Consider the following 17,203-nt stretch of genomic DNA (forward strand, 5'->3'; position numbering starts at 1 on the left):
TTTGTTTTTTGCTTTTTAAAGGAAAGATGGATAATTATATGTACTTTTTAAAGTTTGAAAAGATGCACAAAAATTTAAACCATTTGAATACGTGGATGTTGTTTTTTGCTTTTTGCTTATCCCTTTAAAACAGATGTCGTCTTTTGCTTATATGACAAAACCATAGTCTATTAAGGGAGAAGTACGCTGAGTTACACATGGCTAACATGTTTGTCTATCCTCTGTTGTATTCTAGAAATCGAAGCCAAAGAAGCTTGTGATTGGCTACGGGCAGCAGGATTCCCCCAGTATGCCCAGCTGTATGAAGGTAAGCCGGGAGTGCCACTTTTTTTAATGGGCATGATCATATCCTCAGTTCATGATTATTATTGATCCACGATTATTTTCAGACATTTTATTATTTACTTAAATATTTCATTAAGGAAATAATGTAGCAAGCACTTAAAACCCCCACAACCTGAAAAAGCTAGGACCTTGGTAATAACCCACCCACCTGTCTCCCATCCCTCTGCCACCCTCTAGCCAAAGAAACCATCATCCTGAAACCTCGGTTTATCATTTCCTTGTTTATGTTTTATATAGCTTTATTGCATTTCCCTAAAATAAATATTTTATAAAGTTGTTTTTATCGTCATAAAAAGGGTATCATGCTCTATGTAATCTCGTAGGATCTAATTTTTTCACTTATGATTGTCAAGGTTCTTCTATACTGTGTGTCCCTGTAGTTCATCAGGTTTGACTGCTGTGTAATACTCCATTGTGTGGATATGCAACAGTTTATATCCATACTCTCATTGGTGGGCATTTGGGGTTTTATTTTGTTTTGCGAGTTGGGAACACTCCTGCAGTCTTGTGGTACACATGAAATAATTTATCTTGAGTGTATGCCTGGGTGTAGCATTACTGGGTAATAGAGGTGTATGTTCAACTTTATAATGCAAGTGTTTCAAAAGTTCCTGTACCAATTTTCACTCCTCTCTGTAATATATATATAAAGATCCTGTGTATCCACATGCTCTCAACCCTTGGTATTGTCACACTTTAATTTTTGCCAATCAAATGGATATAAAATGATATCTCACAGATTTTGACTGCCATTTTCCTAATTTTTAACAGTAAGTCACATTTCTTTGTGTCATCTGGCCATGTGTGTTTGCGCCTCTGTGAAATATCTGTTGCCCCTTTTTCCCAAGTTAATTGTGCTTTTGTTGATGATTTGTAAGAGCTCTTTATTCTAAATACTAAGGCTTTGTTGGTCATGTGTTGTAGATATCTTTCTCTACTTTGTCATTAGGCTTTTCACTTTTCCTTAGGTTGTCATATGATGAATATTATTTCTACTGTGTTATTCAATGTTTTAATTAAGGAAAAACGCACCGTTTTTAAAAAAGGAAAAATCAAGATGTAGGCTGACTTTTTACTCGTTCTTCACTTTCTCAGTAGCGCCCTGGGCATCGCTGGGATGGCCGGGGCTGAGGATCATGAGCACCTTGAGTCTCGCCCGCCCCCCAAGGCTCGGGCTGCCCAGGGTGTGCAGAGTGTGCTCTGTGCAAGGTGAGGGGAAGAGGCTGTTCATTTAAAGGGGAGGCTTGTTGTTCTCTACATGAGATCGTTTGAAAAGAACTACCGTTGTGAACTTGTGAGCTCCATTTTATGGGTGATAATTCAAGCCAAGGTTGGGTGGATAGTGAAGGGGTTCCTAACTTGAGAGTAAATGACTTCTGAGGCCTCTTCCAACTTGAGCATTCTTTGTTTCCTTAACTCTACTGAGACGACAGCACCCGGTGTCTCTCATTCATCCATCCATCCCTCCATCCATCCATCCCTCCATCTATCCAACCATCCATTCAGCTAACCAACAAGCCAATATTAATTCTGTACCCACAGGGATGCCCACCACTGTGATAGATGCTGCATATTTTATAGAAATAAAACGGTTCATACCTCAAAGAAGTTGCCACATCTCAAAAAGCAAGGATAATTTTGGTTAATTTACATTTAAAGAATACATCTTTTTCATCATTTAAGAGGAAGGAGATGATGGGAGACAGTTAGCCATGATGTGACAAAACTGCTGAAAGACCCAGGTTAAATGATGTCACTTCAGTCTTTTCACCAGGGATGTTCAACTCTTCTCACAATAAATAGTGATTTTATAACGTGTCTTTTGCTCTTCCATCCTTCTAGGATGATAACAAGCAGGCTGGTTCCTGTAGCAATGGCAGTGGGCTCTCAGCTGGGGCTGGTGGTCACCAGCATCCTTCTTTAACACATGAGCAAGATGCCATGAGCCCGTGCTAAGAATGGATGCAGTTTGTCAGCCTGGAAATGCTAGCGTGGCCAGCAGGGATATGGAGGGGGTAGGGGGTGCTCCCCAGAAGCAAAATGGGGAGAGACACAGAGATCATTTTTACTTCCTTAGCTCCCTCAGCTAATTTAATTCATTACCTCATTTATGATACCTACTCTTCCTAATTGTAGCGCAGACTAAATGTGTGAAATTTCCCCATGAGGATGGGTTTAAAATTATTTTATAGTTACACTATGTAGACTGTCTTACTGTTTCTCCATTTCAAAGAGTATCTCCAATCCCTTTTCCTTCTTTCTTTCTTGCTTGCTTGCTTTCTTGGTTTTTTTCCTTTCTTTTTTTAAGGCGTTTGGTTAACCTGCATGTTTATTGTGGTGGGGTTGCTTATCGTTCCTTTAGGAGAATTTTTGGCCTGTTACCATTTACAGCATCTCTGTCTCTCAGTAGGGCTTTGGAGGGGGTGGGGGTGGGGGCAGACCGGCATTCTATTGGATTTTCAGTTCACAGCTCTACTGGAGATAAGGAAAGATCATTGCATTTGCAGTGGTAGTAACATAGTTGTCCTTTTGTTCTTGTGTTTAGAAACTGAATTTCCTTCAATTATGTCAATTTTTGGTGCTGATTTGCTGCCAAACAGCCCTTTCTTGTGATGTGTATGTCTGCGAAGATCCAGTTCCGGTCTCTGTCTTACGACCTCTTTCCAAATTCTAAGATGCAAACTGTATTTTCACAAGCTACATTTTGGAGTCCCTTGATATTTATAAGTCTTTTGAAGCATAAACCTACTTTTGAGGTTATGCTGTACATTTTTTTGAGCATTTACAGTTTCTCCCCTTTATCCTACCCCTTTGTGCATGGTGGGTGCACACATACCACACGCCATCCCACTCATTCCTTGATTCCTGTTTAGCTTTATTTTGGTCCTTGACAATGTAAACATCCTGCCCTTAAAGCCAAGCTGGAAGTTTAAATCCTAACCTGAAGAACTTTGAAAATGACTACAAAAAAAAAAAAAAAATTTATTTCACTCTTCTCTTGCATTTAGTCCCTACCTATCCTAGAATTTTTTTTTTTTTAAACAGAATTTTAAAGTTAATTTGAATCAGGAAAGTAATCTAAAATACAGCGCTGGGTACATTGAGTTAGAAATTGCTAAAACAACCTAGTTGCTGTCTCAGATGCACATAACAGGCATGGGAACTTTATGATTTACACTTATTAAGTATTAAAAATATATTCTTTAATATCAGCTCTGTCCTTTAATACATGGAGTGCAGGGTATCTGTTCACAGTGAAATAAAATTGCCAGAAACTTCAAACAGCTTTACAGTCTGCCTTGCTTCTATTTACTAATAGTTTACATTCACTATAAGTCTTCTCTTTTATTGCCATTATAGTGGTGCCACTAATCATTTGCCTAAGAGACTTGGTCTATAAAGTAATGAAGAGATGTAGATCCTGCGATACTGAATTTTATGAATTTCTTCATAAATCTTGAAGCTCTAGCTACTTCATTGGTCTGCCTGTCTTACCATTTAGAGAATGGGATCACTGATGTAACTGTAGCCTTCAGAAGAAAGAAGAGACCGCAACACTCATTATGTTAGTTTTCAACATTAGAAAAAAATAAAAAATAAAAAAAATAAAAGAATGTACTCGTAAGTGTAGTCTCTGGAAAATAGATGACTAGAATAAACAGCCCATACCATCCTGTAAAACCAATGATCATAAGTTAGAAACCATAAAAACATAACCAACAGTCATGTGCTCCCTAGTCAACCCCAGAACTAGAACATTGTTAGTTACTTGCATCTCCAAAACTACCAATAGCCCTGACTGTTTCAGGATGCAGTATTAGCCATTTGGGAGGCCAAAGGGATTTTTTGGTTCTGTTAATCCTGGTGTCCTGCAGTGCTCTTATGTTGCCTATTCCTGACCCACAGAGTTGCATAGAAGGACTATTCCTCGTGATATTTTATAAGCATTTTACTAGGAAGGCCCATTATTTATCCTAATAGCTTGGAACACCAAAGAAGGATACTGTGCTTTTATCTAGTGGCAATTCCAGAGCTGTTGCACATTTCCACACTGATGCTGCTGGTCTTCCCCCTACTCTTCCTGGGTGCATTTATCAGCAAGGGACAGAGAAGGGAATTCGTTCATCAAGTTGACTTTCCCCCGCTTTCTGCTTTTCGATTTTAATATAGTTTACTTATTCTTAGAGTAGTGAACTCTTCTACAGATGAAAGGATTTGGGATTCTGTTGTTCTACAGCGGCTTTGGAGCTGGCCTTTTGTTTTAAGGGGAGTTGTATAAACTCCTGAAAAGCCATATGGAAGTGCTAGTGTTTGTTTAAAAATAGCACATCCTGAATTCTCTTTAGCTTTTGATGTCATGCAAATAGTTGGATTCCATTGACAACCACCATTGTTCTCTAGATCTTTCCTTGGCCCAGTTTTCTGTGACCTCTTCCCTGATCAAATGGAGCAAAGACACACATGGGAGGGAAAAAACAGCCACATTACCAGGGAGCATCCTTCTGGTTTTCATTCTGGTTTAAATTATAATTTATGTAGCAGAGGTCTGTTGCCTGCTGATTTTTTAAAAGGTGGAACAGTGTTTTGAACCACCTATCTTTGACCACAGATATTTGATCTGCAGACTACTCTATATCCAAGCTCCTTTAGGACACTGATGAAATTATCTTAAGCTGCTTTACATACTCATAGCACTTGATAGGGAATGAAATGTCCCGCAAACAGTAAGTATTCAATAAATTACCTTGTTTTTTTCCCCTCTGCTAAGCTGGGCTAGATTGGCAAGAGCTTGGGTGCTCAATAAGCATATTTGTTTTTATTTTTCTTATAGATCTCCTGTTCCCCATTGATATTTCCTTGGTCAAGAGAGAGCATGATTTTTTGGACAGAGATGCTATTGAGGCTTTATGCAGGTAAATGGAAATGTTTTGAGTGTTTTCTTTTTCTTGTCTTCTTTTTTAAGAACATGGTACTTATCACTGATGAGACTGCTTTTGTTCTAAATATGTCAGGTTTTTGATCAGTAAATGGGTATAGTGATTTACTTCATTATAAATCATAGGCCTTTTAATTATAATAAGTAACTTCCTGTTATTTAGTATTGCCATTAAAATAGCACTGTCTCGGGATGTACTCATACGATTCCTGGGACAGATAATGTTCAGGCACTTTGGGAACTTGAACAGGGCTTTTTTTTAAGGCATTGTAGTTGACTGTACAGCCTCAACCAGGTACCCTCACAGAGTCAAAGCTGCTGTTATAGATCAATGGAACAGAATAGAGAGCCCAGAGATAAACCCACGCCCATATGGGCAACTTATCTTTGACAAAGGAGGCAAGAAAATACAGTGGAAAAAAGACAGCCTCTTTTATAAGTGGTGCTTGGAAAATTGGGCAGCTACATGTGAAAGAATGAAATTAGAACACTTCCTAACACCATACACAAAAATAGACTCAAAATGGATTAAAGACCTCAATGTAAGGCCAGACACTATAAAACTCCTAGAGGAAAACATAGGCAGAACACTCTGTGACATACATCAAAGCAAGATCCTTTTTGATCTACCTCCTAGAATAATGGAAATAAAATAAAAAATAAACAAATGGGACCTAATGAAACTTAAAAGCTTTTGCGCAGCAAAATAAACCATAAACAAGACAAGAAGACAACCCTCAGAATGGGAGAAAATATTTGCCTATGAAGCAACTGACAAAGGCACAAGCAGCTCGTGAAGCTTAATACCAAAAAAGCAAATAACCCAATCCACAAATGGGCGGAAGACCTAAGTAGACATTTCTCCAAAGAAGACATGCAGATGGCTAACAAACACATGAAAAGATGCTCAACATCACTAATCATTAGAGAAATGCAAGTCAAAGCCACAATGAGGTATCACCTCACACCAATCAGAATGGCCATCATCACAAAATCTAGAAACAATAAATGCTGGAGAGGGTGTGGAGAAAAGGGAACTCTCCTGCACTGTTGGTGGGACTGTAAGTTGGTATAGCCACTATGAAAAACAGTTTGGAGGTTCCTTACAAAACTAAAAATGGAACTACCATATAACCCAGCAATCCCACTCCTGGGCATATACCCAGAGAAAACTATAATCCAAAAAGAAACATGTACCATAATGTTCATTGCAGCACTATTTACAATAGCCAGGACATGGAAGCAACCTAAATGCCCATCAACAGATGAATGGATAAAGAAGATGTGGCACATATATACAATGTAATATTACTCAGCCATAAAAAGGGATGAGATGGAGCTATATATAATGAGGTGGATAGACCTAGAGACTGTCACACAGAGCAAAGTAAGCCAGAAAGAGAAAAACAAATACTGTATGCTAACTCATATATATGGAATCTAAAAAAATGGTACCGATGAACCCAGTGACAGGGGAAGAATAAAGATGCAGATGTAGAGAAAAGACTTGAGGACACGGGGTTGGGGGTGAAGGGGAAGCTGGGACGAAGTGAGAAAGTAGCATTGACATATATACACTACCAAACGTAAAATAGATAGCTAGTGGGAAGTTGCTGCATAACACAGGGAGATCAACTCGATGATGGGTGATGACTTAGAGGGTTAGGGTAGAGAGGGTAGAAGAGAGTCGCGGGGAGGGAGGGGATATGGGGATATATGTATAAATATGGCTGATTCACTTTAGTGTACCTCAAAAACTGGCACAACAGTGTAAAGCAATTATATTCCAATAAAGAGCTTAAAAAAAAAGCTGCTGTTGTATTGAATGGAAATAACACATTCAGAGGAATAGATGGAAGTGGGGGGGACTATGGCAGACTAGAGGCAGGAGGACCATTGTTTGAATTACAGGAAAGCATCTCTGAACTTCTTCAGCTTCCCCAGGTACACAGCCTTAACAATACCATTAAATAAGGCTGTAAAATAACTCAGTACAGCCTTTAATATAAAGTAGACTGGCAGCGAAAGAGGATTGATGGGAAATGTGAATAAAACTGTCAGAAACCCTTGTTTGTGGTGCTGGTGGATCTTCAGGCTGGGGAGCAGCTCATAGGGTTTAACGAAGTGGAAGTAATAAAACCCGCAGCAGACAATGATGGGACACTGATAATCCTCTCCGACTCTTCATGACATATTAGTTATTTTAAGTTAATCATCCTTTGAATTTTTCTCAGAACCGTAAGCCATCAAAGATGAACTCTGGAGAAAAAGGTATACAGAGACAAAATTCACTTGTCGATTTGACTGTAAAATTAAAATAATTTTCTTTTAATTTCAGTATTAATTTTAACTTGGAAAAACATCATTAAGGTCGAATGACACCCAGGATTTATTTCCCCTTTATAGGCAAAGAAAGCAGTTGTAGCTTTGTAAAAGTACTATTTTTTCCTTTCTTATGTAATACGGTGTTTTTTGAAGCACTTAACTTAAGCAGGGGTTTTAGGGAAAGACAGATAGGATGTTTAGAATGGAGTATGAGATAGACTACTTCTCCTGCTTAAAAAAGAAAAAAAATGCCACATTAACCACAGAAATACTGTCACTTTTCAAATCCAATTGAATGATTGCTTAGAAATGTCCAGGGTATGAACACATTTTCTGAAAGAAACTTAATTCCAACCCCCATCCCCAACCCACACTGTGGAGTGTAATATCATAGCTATGTCATCTGGAATGAAAAAATGTCACCAACACAGTTTAGGAGGGAAAGAGTCTGCATCTGGAATATAAACTACTCCAGACATTTTTGAAATGTTTGAATGCTTAGCTCTGGGGCAGAATTAATTTCTTTTCAATTCATCATTGGTGATAGTGCATAGAAATGAGGTCACTCCTAAGATGTATCCTAGGAGATATTTCCTCATTGCGTCAGTCATCCATTTCACACATTTCAAGCTCCTTAGTGAGTGTGCCCTCTGAACAACATCAACAGCTTAGGAATTCCTGGGTCATAAAAATATCACTGCAACATTGCAGCCCAAAGGATCGTGATTCTTGAATTTTTTTTTTTTTTTTAATGTAGTTACTCTGTTCTGGGGATAAGGGCATCCTCAGTACTTTGTGATTTACACTGGCTCTAGCACCATCGAAGAAGCTGCCTCCCTTTGAAAGGAGTAAATCTATACTCTTAGATCTGTTTTGGGGGAAAAAAAAAAAAAGCCTGAAAACAACTAGACCTTGATCTCTGTTTGGATTCTGCATGTGTATTCTGATTGGGCTTCAGTCTCTTATGTGTAGAATAATATCTCATAGGTTAAGTGTAAGAAGGAAATGCAGTGATGGATGCCAAGTGCTTTAAAAATGATCCGGCTTAAAACCGACACCCAGAGTTGAGTTTGTGGAGAAAAGCTTGAGGTTGGGTTCAGAATTCACAGGAACAGTTATCAACTTGTTTGTAAAGGAAGATCCAAGGTCTCTTTTCCACATGTTCACATAAATAGATTTCTCATGGCGAATGATTTTCCTTTGAGAGGGCTAAACAGATGTTCGAAAGAAAAAGGTGGGGGCAGGCCTCTTCCCTGAAAGTGCAGTACAGGTCCTGAGTTGTCAGCAGAGTAGTTGAGGATGCTTGTTTTACTGATGATGTGATATTCAGCTCATTTGCTAGACTGGCCTCTTCCATGTACTCTGTCAGCCCATGAAATTCAAAGGGCCAGCAAATCTTGAATCTATAGGGTTGTTTGAAATTTTGCCTTGTGATTTGTCAAGTTTTTTTTTAGACGGACAGACTTTTTTGTAGACTTCCATCTTTTGCTTTGTTGAAATATTTTGAGCAGTTGATTATAAATATATATGGTAATATATTTATAGAAACTCAGCTGAAAAGTTTTACTTTCATAAAATATTATTAAATATTTAATATTTTTACTTTAAATAAAACTTTTTTAGATTTGTTTTAAATGAAATAATTCTTACATGGTTTCTCTTTCCTGCCACCCCTCCCACCCCAGCCGCACCACACACACACACACACACACACACACAGATGAAGTGCTCCCATGTACACATTAGTACACACTCCCATGTTCTTAAAGATTATTATAAACATTCATGTACTTAGAACTTTTGCAGATCTTAAAGCTCCTTTGGTCGAATATCTGGTAGGAGCTGATCTCTTAACATCGTCTACTTAGGGCAGAAACTTGTAGCTTGATGTTTTCTTGAGAATGATAATGATACTGTCTTAAATGTAAAGTTTTGTAATGACCAATAGTTGTAATTATGCAATTACTAACCAACATTCTTAAACACACACTTGTAAGGGGTAAATATACTAGTTTCCTTGGAGAGATTGGCTTTTGTCCCGGTCTTGCTACCTTTGCTGTGTAACCCAACCCCGATGATAAGGCCAAGATTCTGAGAGCATCTCATTCAGTATTAATACTGGAGGAGTGATTTGCTTGTCTTGAAGCACATACAAGTGATAATGCAAACTGTGACCACTCTTAGAATACCTTTCCTGAAATGTTCTTTGTCTGTATAGGTTTTGAAAAATATTCCACTTGCTATTTTCCTTTGGAGTTGCAACTGACTCCTGTGAATACACCAAAGAATTATGTAAATGAGGTGATAATCATATAACGACACATAGATATCCATACCGTCATCTTCAATCTGCACTTTATTGTAAAACAGCCCTTGAAGTTCCTAAGTTCCGTGAAGCAGCGGGCCACATAGCAGATTTCAGCTATGGTACTATTTTGATCCTATTAAAAGAAAAGCAATTGCATTAATTCCAAGAAAATATCTTTAAGGATTGGAACAGTTTTTATTTGTCAGGTCTGCTTGGGAAATTGTTCCTGTTTACTTTCATACTTCTCTTCTGCTTTCCCTGTTTTCATGTTGAATACATGAGGCCCAGATGCCTGCCTGCCATGCTTTTATCAGGATGCTTGTGGCTCCCTGCAGCAAAGCTCTTGAACCTTTGAAGGCTCACCCTGGGCTCCCTCCCCCCCTCAGAGCCCAGTACAAGTTGCCCAGCAGATAAGACTGACACATTCCTGAAGAGCTGAGCCAGTGAGGGCCCAGCGGCGGCGAGGGGTGGTGGGGGGAGATGGGGGGGGGAAGGACAGGGCTTCTGGACAGACAAGCCTGAGATACCCGTGTTCTGCCCCTCACTGGAGGAGTCATACTTGGGATAGAAGCTGCTCCCACATATTAGCACGATTAAGATTTATTTTAGAAAGGAATGCAGAAGATAATTGTTTTTGAGGGCCAGAGCCACCATGTTTTAGTCGTGTGGCTTTGGACAAGGTTTATGACCACTCAAAGCCTCCATTTCTTCATCTATAGGATGAAGGTAAATAGTAATATCTCTACCAGAGGGTTGTTGTGAGGACCAAGATGAAATAATAACACGAGGCTCCAGGCACAGTGCCTGACCCAGAACGCACCCCTGACTCTTAAACCTCATGTCAGTACTGTCTCTAAATTGGTAACATTCCACCACTTTGGAGGTTCCTAGGGGACAAATGAATCCCGCGGAAACCTCAAGGAATAACTTCTGGGCTTCAGTTTTGAAGCACCATTAGCTTGGCGCTACTGATAGAAAAAGATAACACTGACCTTTACAAAAATGACCTCCTGGGTCTTTTTTGTTGACTCAAATCTGGAGCTTGTGAAGTAAGTCCCTCCCCCACCCCCACAGGCAACCATGCCTAGTAAACTTGGTTATAAACACCACTCAACCATTAAAGCCCAAATGAAGTCAAGTGGGTATTCGATTACAGGTTTGATTAATGAAACCCAGACCTAAGACTAACGGTAACCATCCCGGATTCTTTAAATCTTAAAAACACTTGAGAACTGAAATGCTGTGGGTAGAAGTCATTTAAGTAATGGATGCTCCTTACATAGGGACTTTATAACCACTCATTTTAACCGTCTGTGGATTTTTTTTTTTTTTTTTTTTTTTAGTTATTTGTTTTCTTTCCCTTCCCATCATCAGAGAGAATTTTCCTGAACATAGGTGCTCTGGGTTATCTTTGTTTATCCTATAAGCAGGCTACCACATAATCTATGAAATCAAAGGCAGTCTTATCAGCAGGCAGAAATACTTTCTTCCCTTCTGCATCCAAGTTGTTAGACAAGCTGCAAGGACAGGATCAGAGAGACAAAGCCTTGAAGAGAGCTCATGGTCAGTTTGAATTTGTGTGAATTAAATGCACTTTCCTGTGGAATTGGAAGAATTGCAATCTTAGGAACAACTGGAAAACTGATGGTACAAGACAGCACATAGGGTAAAGGTCCATTTGAGGAAGGCTAAGTGATGTTCATCTGGAAGATGTTAGAAAGAAATAGGGCTTGGAAAGCTGTCATTCACACTTTTACATTCCATTTATTCCTGTGTATATAAAGGCTTTCTTTTTTTTCAGTTATTTCATTATTTACCAGTGTGGTGGTTTTCGTTTTGTTTTTATTAAGTACTTTATTTTCAACGAAGCTAAATTACTTTCCTAATTTTAAATTATTATTCTTTGGCCGGGGTAGAAAAGTATTCAGAGTAAAAAATGTGACTCTGTTCCAAAGACAAATCCGATTCAAGTGCTTATGTTTAAACTCCTAAAGATGTTGACTCTTGAAGCTGCAGTGTACACATTTTTAAATTAATCACTTGCGCTGCTGCTTTGACTCTGCCATGTATCGTCCTGTCCTGTACGGGAAGCTGTAAAAAAGAACTAGGTATTAAAGAGGGATCAGATAAAGAACTCGCTGAATTTTTTAACAGGCTAAGGGTATTATTTTTATATTTGAATTTTGATTTGAGATAGTATACACTTGATTTACCAACAACTCTGCTTGGTTCCTTGTTTGTGTTCCTGTGTCTATGGAAGGCAATATCACTGGCTTTTATTTCTTGGCATTGAGTGGAGATACCTAATGGCTCACCCTAGGGGCTGTTGGAAGAATAAATGTCCTCATTGACAGTTGTTTGTTCTGTGAAGAAAAAGAGGCACCTGACAGAACCACCACAGTATGCCATTTTACTATAAAGTAGTAATATTAAATTTAAATGAAAAAACTTGCGAAATATAAAAGTGTTTTTAAACTATTCACTTTTTAAAGAAGTTTTAAGCACTCTTCTAAATTATAGATATTAATGGATTCAAAGAAACTCAATGAAACATGTCGACTACTTGGATAAAATATTTATCCACCCATCCGTGGCTTCCTGTCTTTGCTAATGTTATTTCTTTGCTCTGTAGGCGTCTGAATACTTTAAACAAATGCGCGGTGATGAAGCTGGAAATTAGTCCTCATCGGAAGAGAGTGAGTATATAAAATGCATAGTAGATGGGAGGAAAAGGGGCAGATCAAAAACTGGATTATGTGTTTTGTAATAGATTTTGTTTCTTAAACTCGTACTTCCTTGTTCCAAAACTATTTACATTTTGAATGTTATAATCCAGTCAGGTTTACCAAAAGCTGTGTAGCCTTACGTAGTTGAAACCCATAGCTGCAGCCAGCCAATAAATGTCTTGCCTGCCGTTTTTGATAGGGACAGATCATCTGTGATTTTGCCTCATGAGCTCAATGCCTACAACTTATTAAAGGCATGAGACTTAAGGAATTCTGGTGGATTTTGCATTGCCTCCCTACAGAAATTAAAGCTGAAGTTCTTGGGAATTCCAACTTCCCATACATTCAATATAACAGCCACTGTTTCAAAGCTGTAGAGATGGCAGTGAAGGGTGGCTGGTGGGATGTGGAAAAATAATAGAGATTTGGAGGGAAAAAAGGAATTAGAGTAGGAAGAGGGAGGGCAGGAAATCCCACACATTCTAGTGAAATGGTGGCACATAAATGGTTTGGATGGTATTTTCTTCTGTGTATGAAATATGAGCGCGTCTTATGAGATCTTAGAAGAAGAGGTGGGTGTAGTAGTGGGAGTGAGTGTCACATATTAAAGTAAACAGGAGTAAGTTTGGTCAAAGAACATATTTCTGACTGTCCAGAGAACCAGTTTTAATTATCTAACCTACAAAAAGTTGCCTTCTTGGGGGAGTTAAACCTTTTAAACAAATGAGCTGGAACCTCGCACCCACTGAGCTGTGGAGAGGAGCCTGCAAGTCCGCGGTTAATGCTGTCCACTCACTGTCCTGGGAAACTCTGGTCACGGGAGATTCTCCACGCCAGTACGAAGGACATGCATCACACTGAACTGTACCTTTTGATATATCCCACCTAAAGGGCTTGGACGCAGTAGTCTGTCACAGTGTAACCCTGAGTCCCCCCTGTAAAGCAGGGATCATCAGCGGAGATGTTACTTTGTGTTTGTGAACATTATGTGCTGTCAGGACTGGGTATTTGTGAAGCCTTGTTGAATGGCTGGCGCATGTCTGAGGTTGAAATGTCACAGGACACTTGTGGCATTAACTCTGGTTCCCGTGTTGGTGGGGGAGGGAATGAAAAGGAACAGGTAAGAGGCTGAGAAGCACCCACTGGAGAGATGGGATGGCTCACCTTGCTTTGTGTCTCCGTTAATCTGTTAGAGGAGATCTAGTGAACTTTTAGGGTAGCTGGAGATTTCGGTTACTCCTCTTCTTAAAGTGTTTGAAAACCACCATTTTAATTGCAAAAGGGAACATAAACACATACTATCAACAGACAGCAAAATTGGAGGCAGACCAGAGGGAGTCCTACCCGTTGCTGACTCCAGCTCAAAATATTTTACATGCCTGGAATTTTCACGGATCTCCGAGGTTTCCTCTGTGAGCACTTAAAGAGCAGCCTATAGACCCCAGTGTTTCCATAAAATAACTCTTATTTAGTTTGAAACACTTGATCAGGCTTTTTCCTGTTACATTCTTTACATACATCTTGGTTATTTTTTAAAAGTAATAAAGATGTAAGGTGGGAATTGGCATGGGTGGTGTTTTGATCAGTCTCCTGGCCCCGGCCCTCGACGCACGTCCTGCCCCCTGCTGCCCGCTGCTCACATGGGATGAATGGTTCCATTCTGTCTTTGCAGAGTGAGGATTCGGATGAGGATGAGCCTTGTGCAATAAGTGCCAAATGGACTTTCCAGAGGGACAGCAAGAGGTGGTCCAGGCTTGAAGAGTTTGATGTCTTTTCTCCAAAGCAGGACCCCATCCCTGGGTCCCCAGACGATCCCCACCTGAAGAACGCCCCGAGCCATGAAAGCATGCTGACGGACCTCAGTGAGCGCCAGGAGGTGGCTTCTGTCCGCAGCCTCAGCAGCACCAGCAGCCTCGCCACCCACCCACCCCACCGCGGGGATGCGGCGACGGCCCGGACTAACTCTGTCATCAGTGTCTGCTCCTCTGGCACCTTCGTAGGCAACGATGACTCTTTCTGCAGCCTGCCCTCTCCCAAGGAACTGTCCAGTTTCAGCTTCAGCATGAAAGGCCATGAGAAGAACGCCAAGTCCAAGACGCACAGTCTGCTGAAACGCATGGAGAGCTTAAAGCTCAAGGGCTCCCACCACAGCAAGCACAAGGCGCCCTCCAAGCTGGGGCTGATCATCAGCGGGCCCATCCTGCAGGAGGGGGTGGATGAGGAGAAACTCAAGCAGCTGAACTGCGTGGAGATCTCTGCCCTCAATGGCAACCACATCAACATCCCCATGGTACGAAAGAGGAGCGTCTCCAACTCCACACAGACCAGCAGCAGCAGCAGCCAGTCTGAGACCAGCAGCAACGTAAGCACACCCAGTCCCGTCACCAGGACCCGGAGCCTCAGTGCCTGCAACAAGCGGGGAGGCATGTACTTAGAGGGCTTCGATCCCTTCAATCAGTCCACGTTCAACAACGTTATGGAACAGAACTTTAAGAACTGCGAGAGCTACCCGGAGGACACGGTGTTCTACATCCCAGAAGATCACAAGCCTGGCACTTTCCCCAAAGCCCTCTCCAATGGCAATTTCTCTCCCTCAGGAAATAACAGCTCTGTGAACTGGAGGACTGGAAGCTTCCACGGCCCGGGCCATATCAGCCTGAGGAGGGAAAACAGCAGTGACAGCCCCAAGGAACTTAAGAGACGCAATTCCTCAAGCTCCATGACCAGCCGCCTGAGTATCTATGACAACGTGCCCGGCTCCATCCTCTACTCCAGTTCAGGCGACCTGGCCGACCTGGAGAACGAGGACATCTTCCCCGAGCTGGACGACATCCTCTACCACGTGAAGGGGATGCAGAGGATAGTCAACCAGTGGTCGGAGAAGTTTTCAGACGAGGGAGATTCCGACTCGGCCCTGGACTCGGTCTCTCCATGCCCATCCTCTCCCAAGCAGATACATCTGGACGTGGACAATGACCGAGCCACCCCCAGTGACTTGGACAGCACAGGCAACTCATTGAACGAACCCGAGGAGCCCTCAGATATCCCGGAAAGGAGGGATTCTGGGGTTGGAGCCTCCCTGACAAGGTCCAACAGGTAAGAGCTTTTCGTCCCTCTCCAGTTTTAGGGAGAGGGGATCAGAAAGGGGCTGCTTCTGCTTGCTGTGTAGGATTGTCTGGCATTCATAGCCATGAAAGTTCCTAAGGAAAGTGATAGGGAAATCCTACTATCCTAAACAAATGAACATTGTTCAGTGGGTACCAGATTTCAGTTTGGGAAGATGAAGTAAGTTCTGTGGATGGATAGTGGGGATGGTTGTACAACACTGCGGATGTACTTCATGCGTAGTGTACTTCACTGTGCACTAAAAGTGGTGAAGACAGTAAATTTTGTCTTATATATATTTCACCATAGGGGGAGAAAAAAGACCGGAATGGAAGTTGAGTCTTCTCAGTTCCTAAGATAAGAGGCCAGTGAGCGGCCCACTGTTGACTTTGCATCAACCCATTGAAAAGTTTTCGTACTCACTCACGTTCCCGTCTTCTCTCGCAGGCACAGGCTGAGATGGAACAGTTTCCAGAGCTCTCATAGGCCGAGCTTAAACTCTGTATCACTGCAGATTAACTGCCAGTCTGTGGCCCAGATGAACCTGCTGCAGAAATACTCCCTCCTGAAGTTAACCGCCCTGCTGGAGAAATACACACCTTCTAATAAGCATGGTTTTAGCTGGTAAGGGTTTAAACTGTCCAGTGAACTGTATTTGAAAATGTTTTCAACCAATGCTGTCCCAACACTGAGGATGTGACAGTTGGATCCTGTATCTTTAGTCCATCATCCTAATGCAGTCAGTCTCTGCATTCTTGAGGCCACATTTGATACTGCTTAAACCAGTATAGCTTTAGGGAATTTCCATCAGGGTTGGTTGAGTTTTCAGCACTCGGAGTGATAAACTGCCAGTTGATGGGGTGAGAATGCTTTACTCTTCCATCTCATTGTCCAGGCACTTCCTTCTCAGTGGTAAGAATAGCCCACCACAGGCAAATACACCTACAGGATCAGATCATATCTTGGAAGGAAGGGAAGAAAACTGTTTATATCATAAGATGCTATAAGACCAACTTTGAAATGCTTTCATGTACAGTACCTGGTTTTGTACCCCTCTTCATGCACATTTTTAGAAATCATTTTTGATGTATTTGAAATCTACCTGGGCTAAAGAGTTTAGTTATGCTTTTTCCAACAGACTCTTAAGCAGTGAATAATCATTTTAAGGAATTCACTGCTCTAATATATTACAGACTAAAAGAATATACAAATACATTTTATTTATTGAAATTTATTGAACTGTCCATACTTTCAAAAGTATGGCATTTGGTGTGTACAGTGTGAGATGTAGACTGTCGGGCTGGATGGGGCATAGATAGGACCCATTATGTGCATATCTTAATTTTTCTACTAAGTGCAAAGCAGAGAAATGTCTCTACATTGACATCACAGCGCATTTTGCAGTGTCAGCTGGGTATCTTTTAAGTCTTCTCACTAATCTAAGTGTTCATTATCCAG

The 17,203-nt window shown here is 40.8% G+C and overlaps 1 protein-coding gene across 9 annotated transcripts in view; it reads left to right on the forward strand.

The window, feature by feature from the left end:
* The window catches only part of DLC1 (DLC1 Rho GTPase activating protein), a 394,094-nt gene that overhangs the window by 364,004 nt on the left and 12,887 nt on the right, over positions 1-17,203 (forward strand). For all 9 annotated transcript variants that reach the window (XM_057696383.1, XM_057696382.1, XM_057696380.1 and 6 more), the window contains 5 exons: positions 236-307; positions 5,177-5,258; positions 12,547-12,610; positions 14,313-15,736; positions 16,193-16,369. In XM_057696383.1, the coding sequence (XP_057552366.1) occupies positions 236-307; positions 5,177-5,258; positions 12,547-12,610; positions 14,313-15,736; positions 16,193-16,369 (1,819 nt within the window). The remainder of the gene's footprint in view (positions 1-235; positions 308-5,176; positions 5,259-12,546; positions 12,611-14,312; positions 15,737-16,192; positions 16,370-17,203) is intronic.

The sequence above is a fragment of the Hippopotamus amphibius genome, chromosome 10 (assembly GCF_030028045.1).
Source record: "Hippopotamus amphibius kiboko isolate mHipAmp2 chromosome 10, mHipAmp2.hap2, whole genome shotgun sequence".
Classification (NCBI taxonomy): Eukaryota; Metazoa; Chordata; class Mammalia; order Artiodactyla; family Hippopotamidae; genus Hippopotamus; species Hippopotamus amphibius.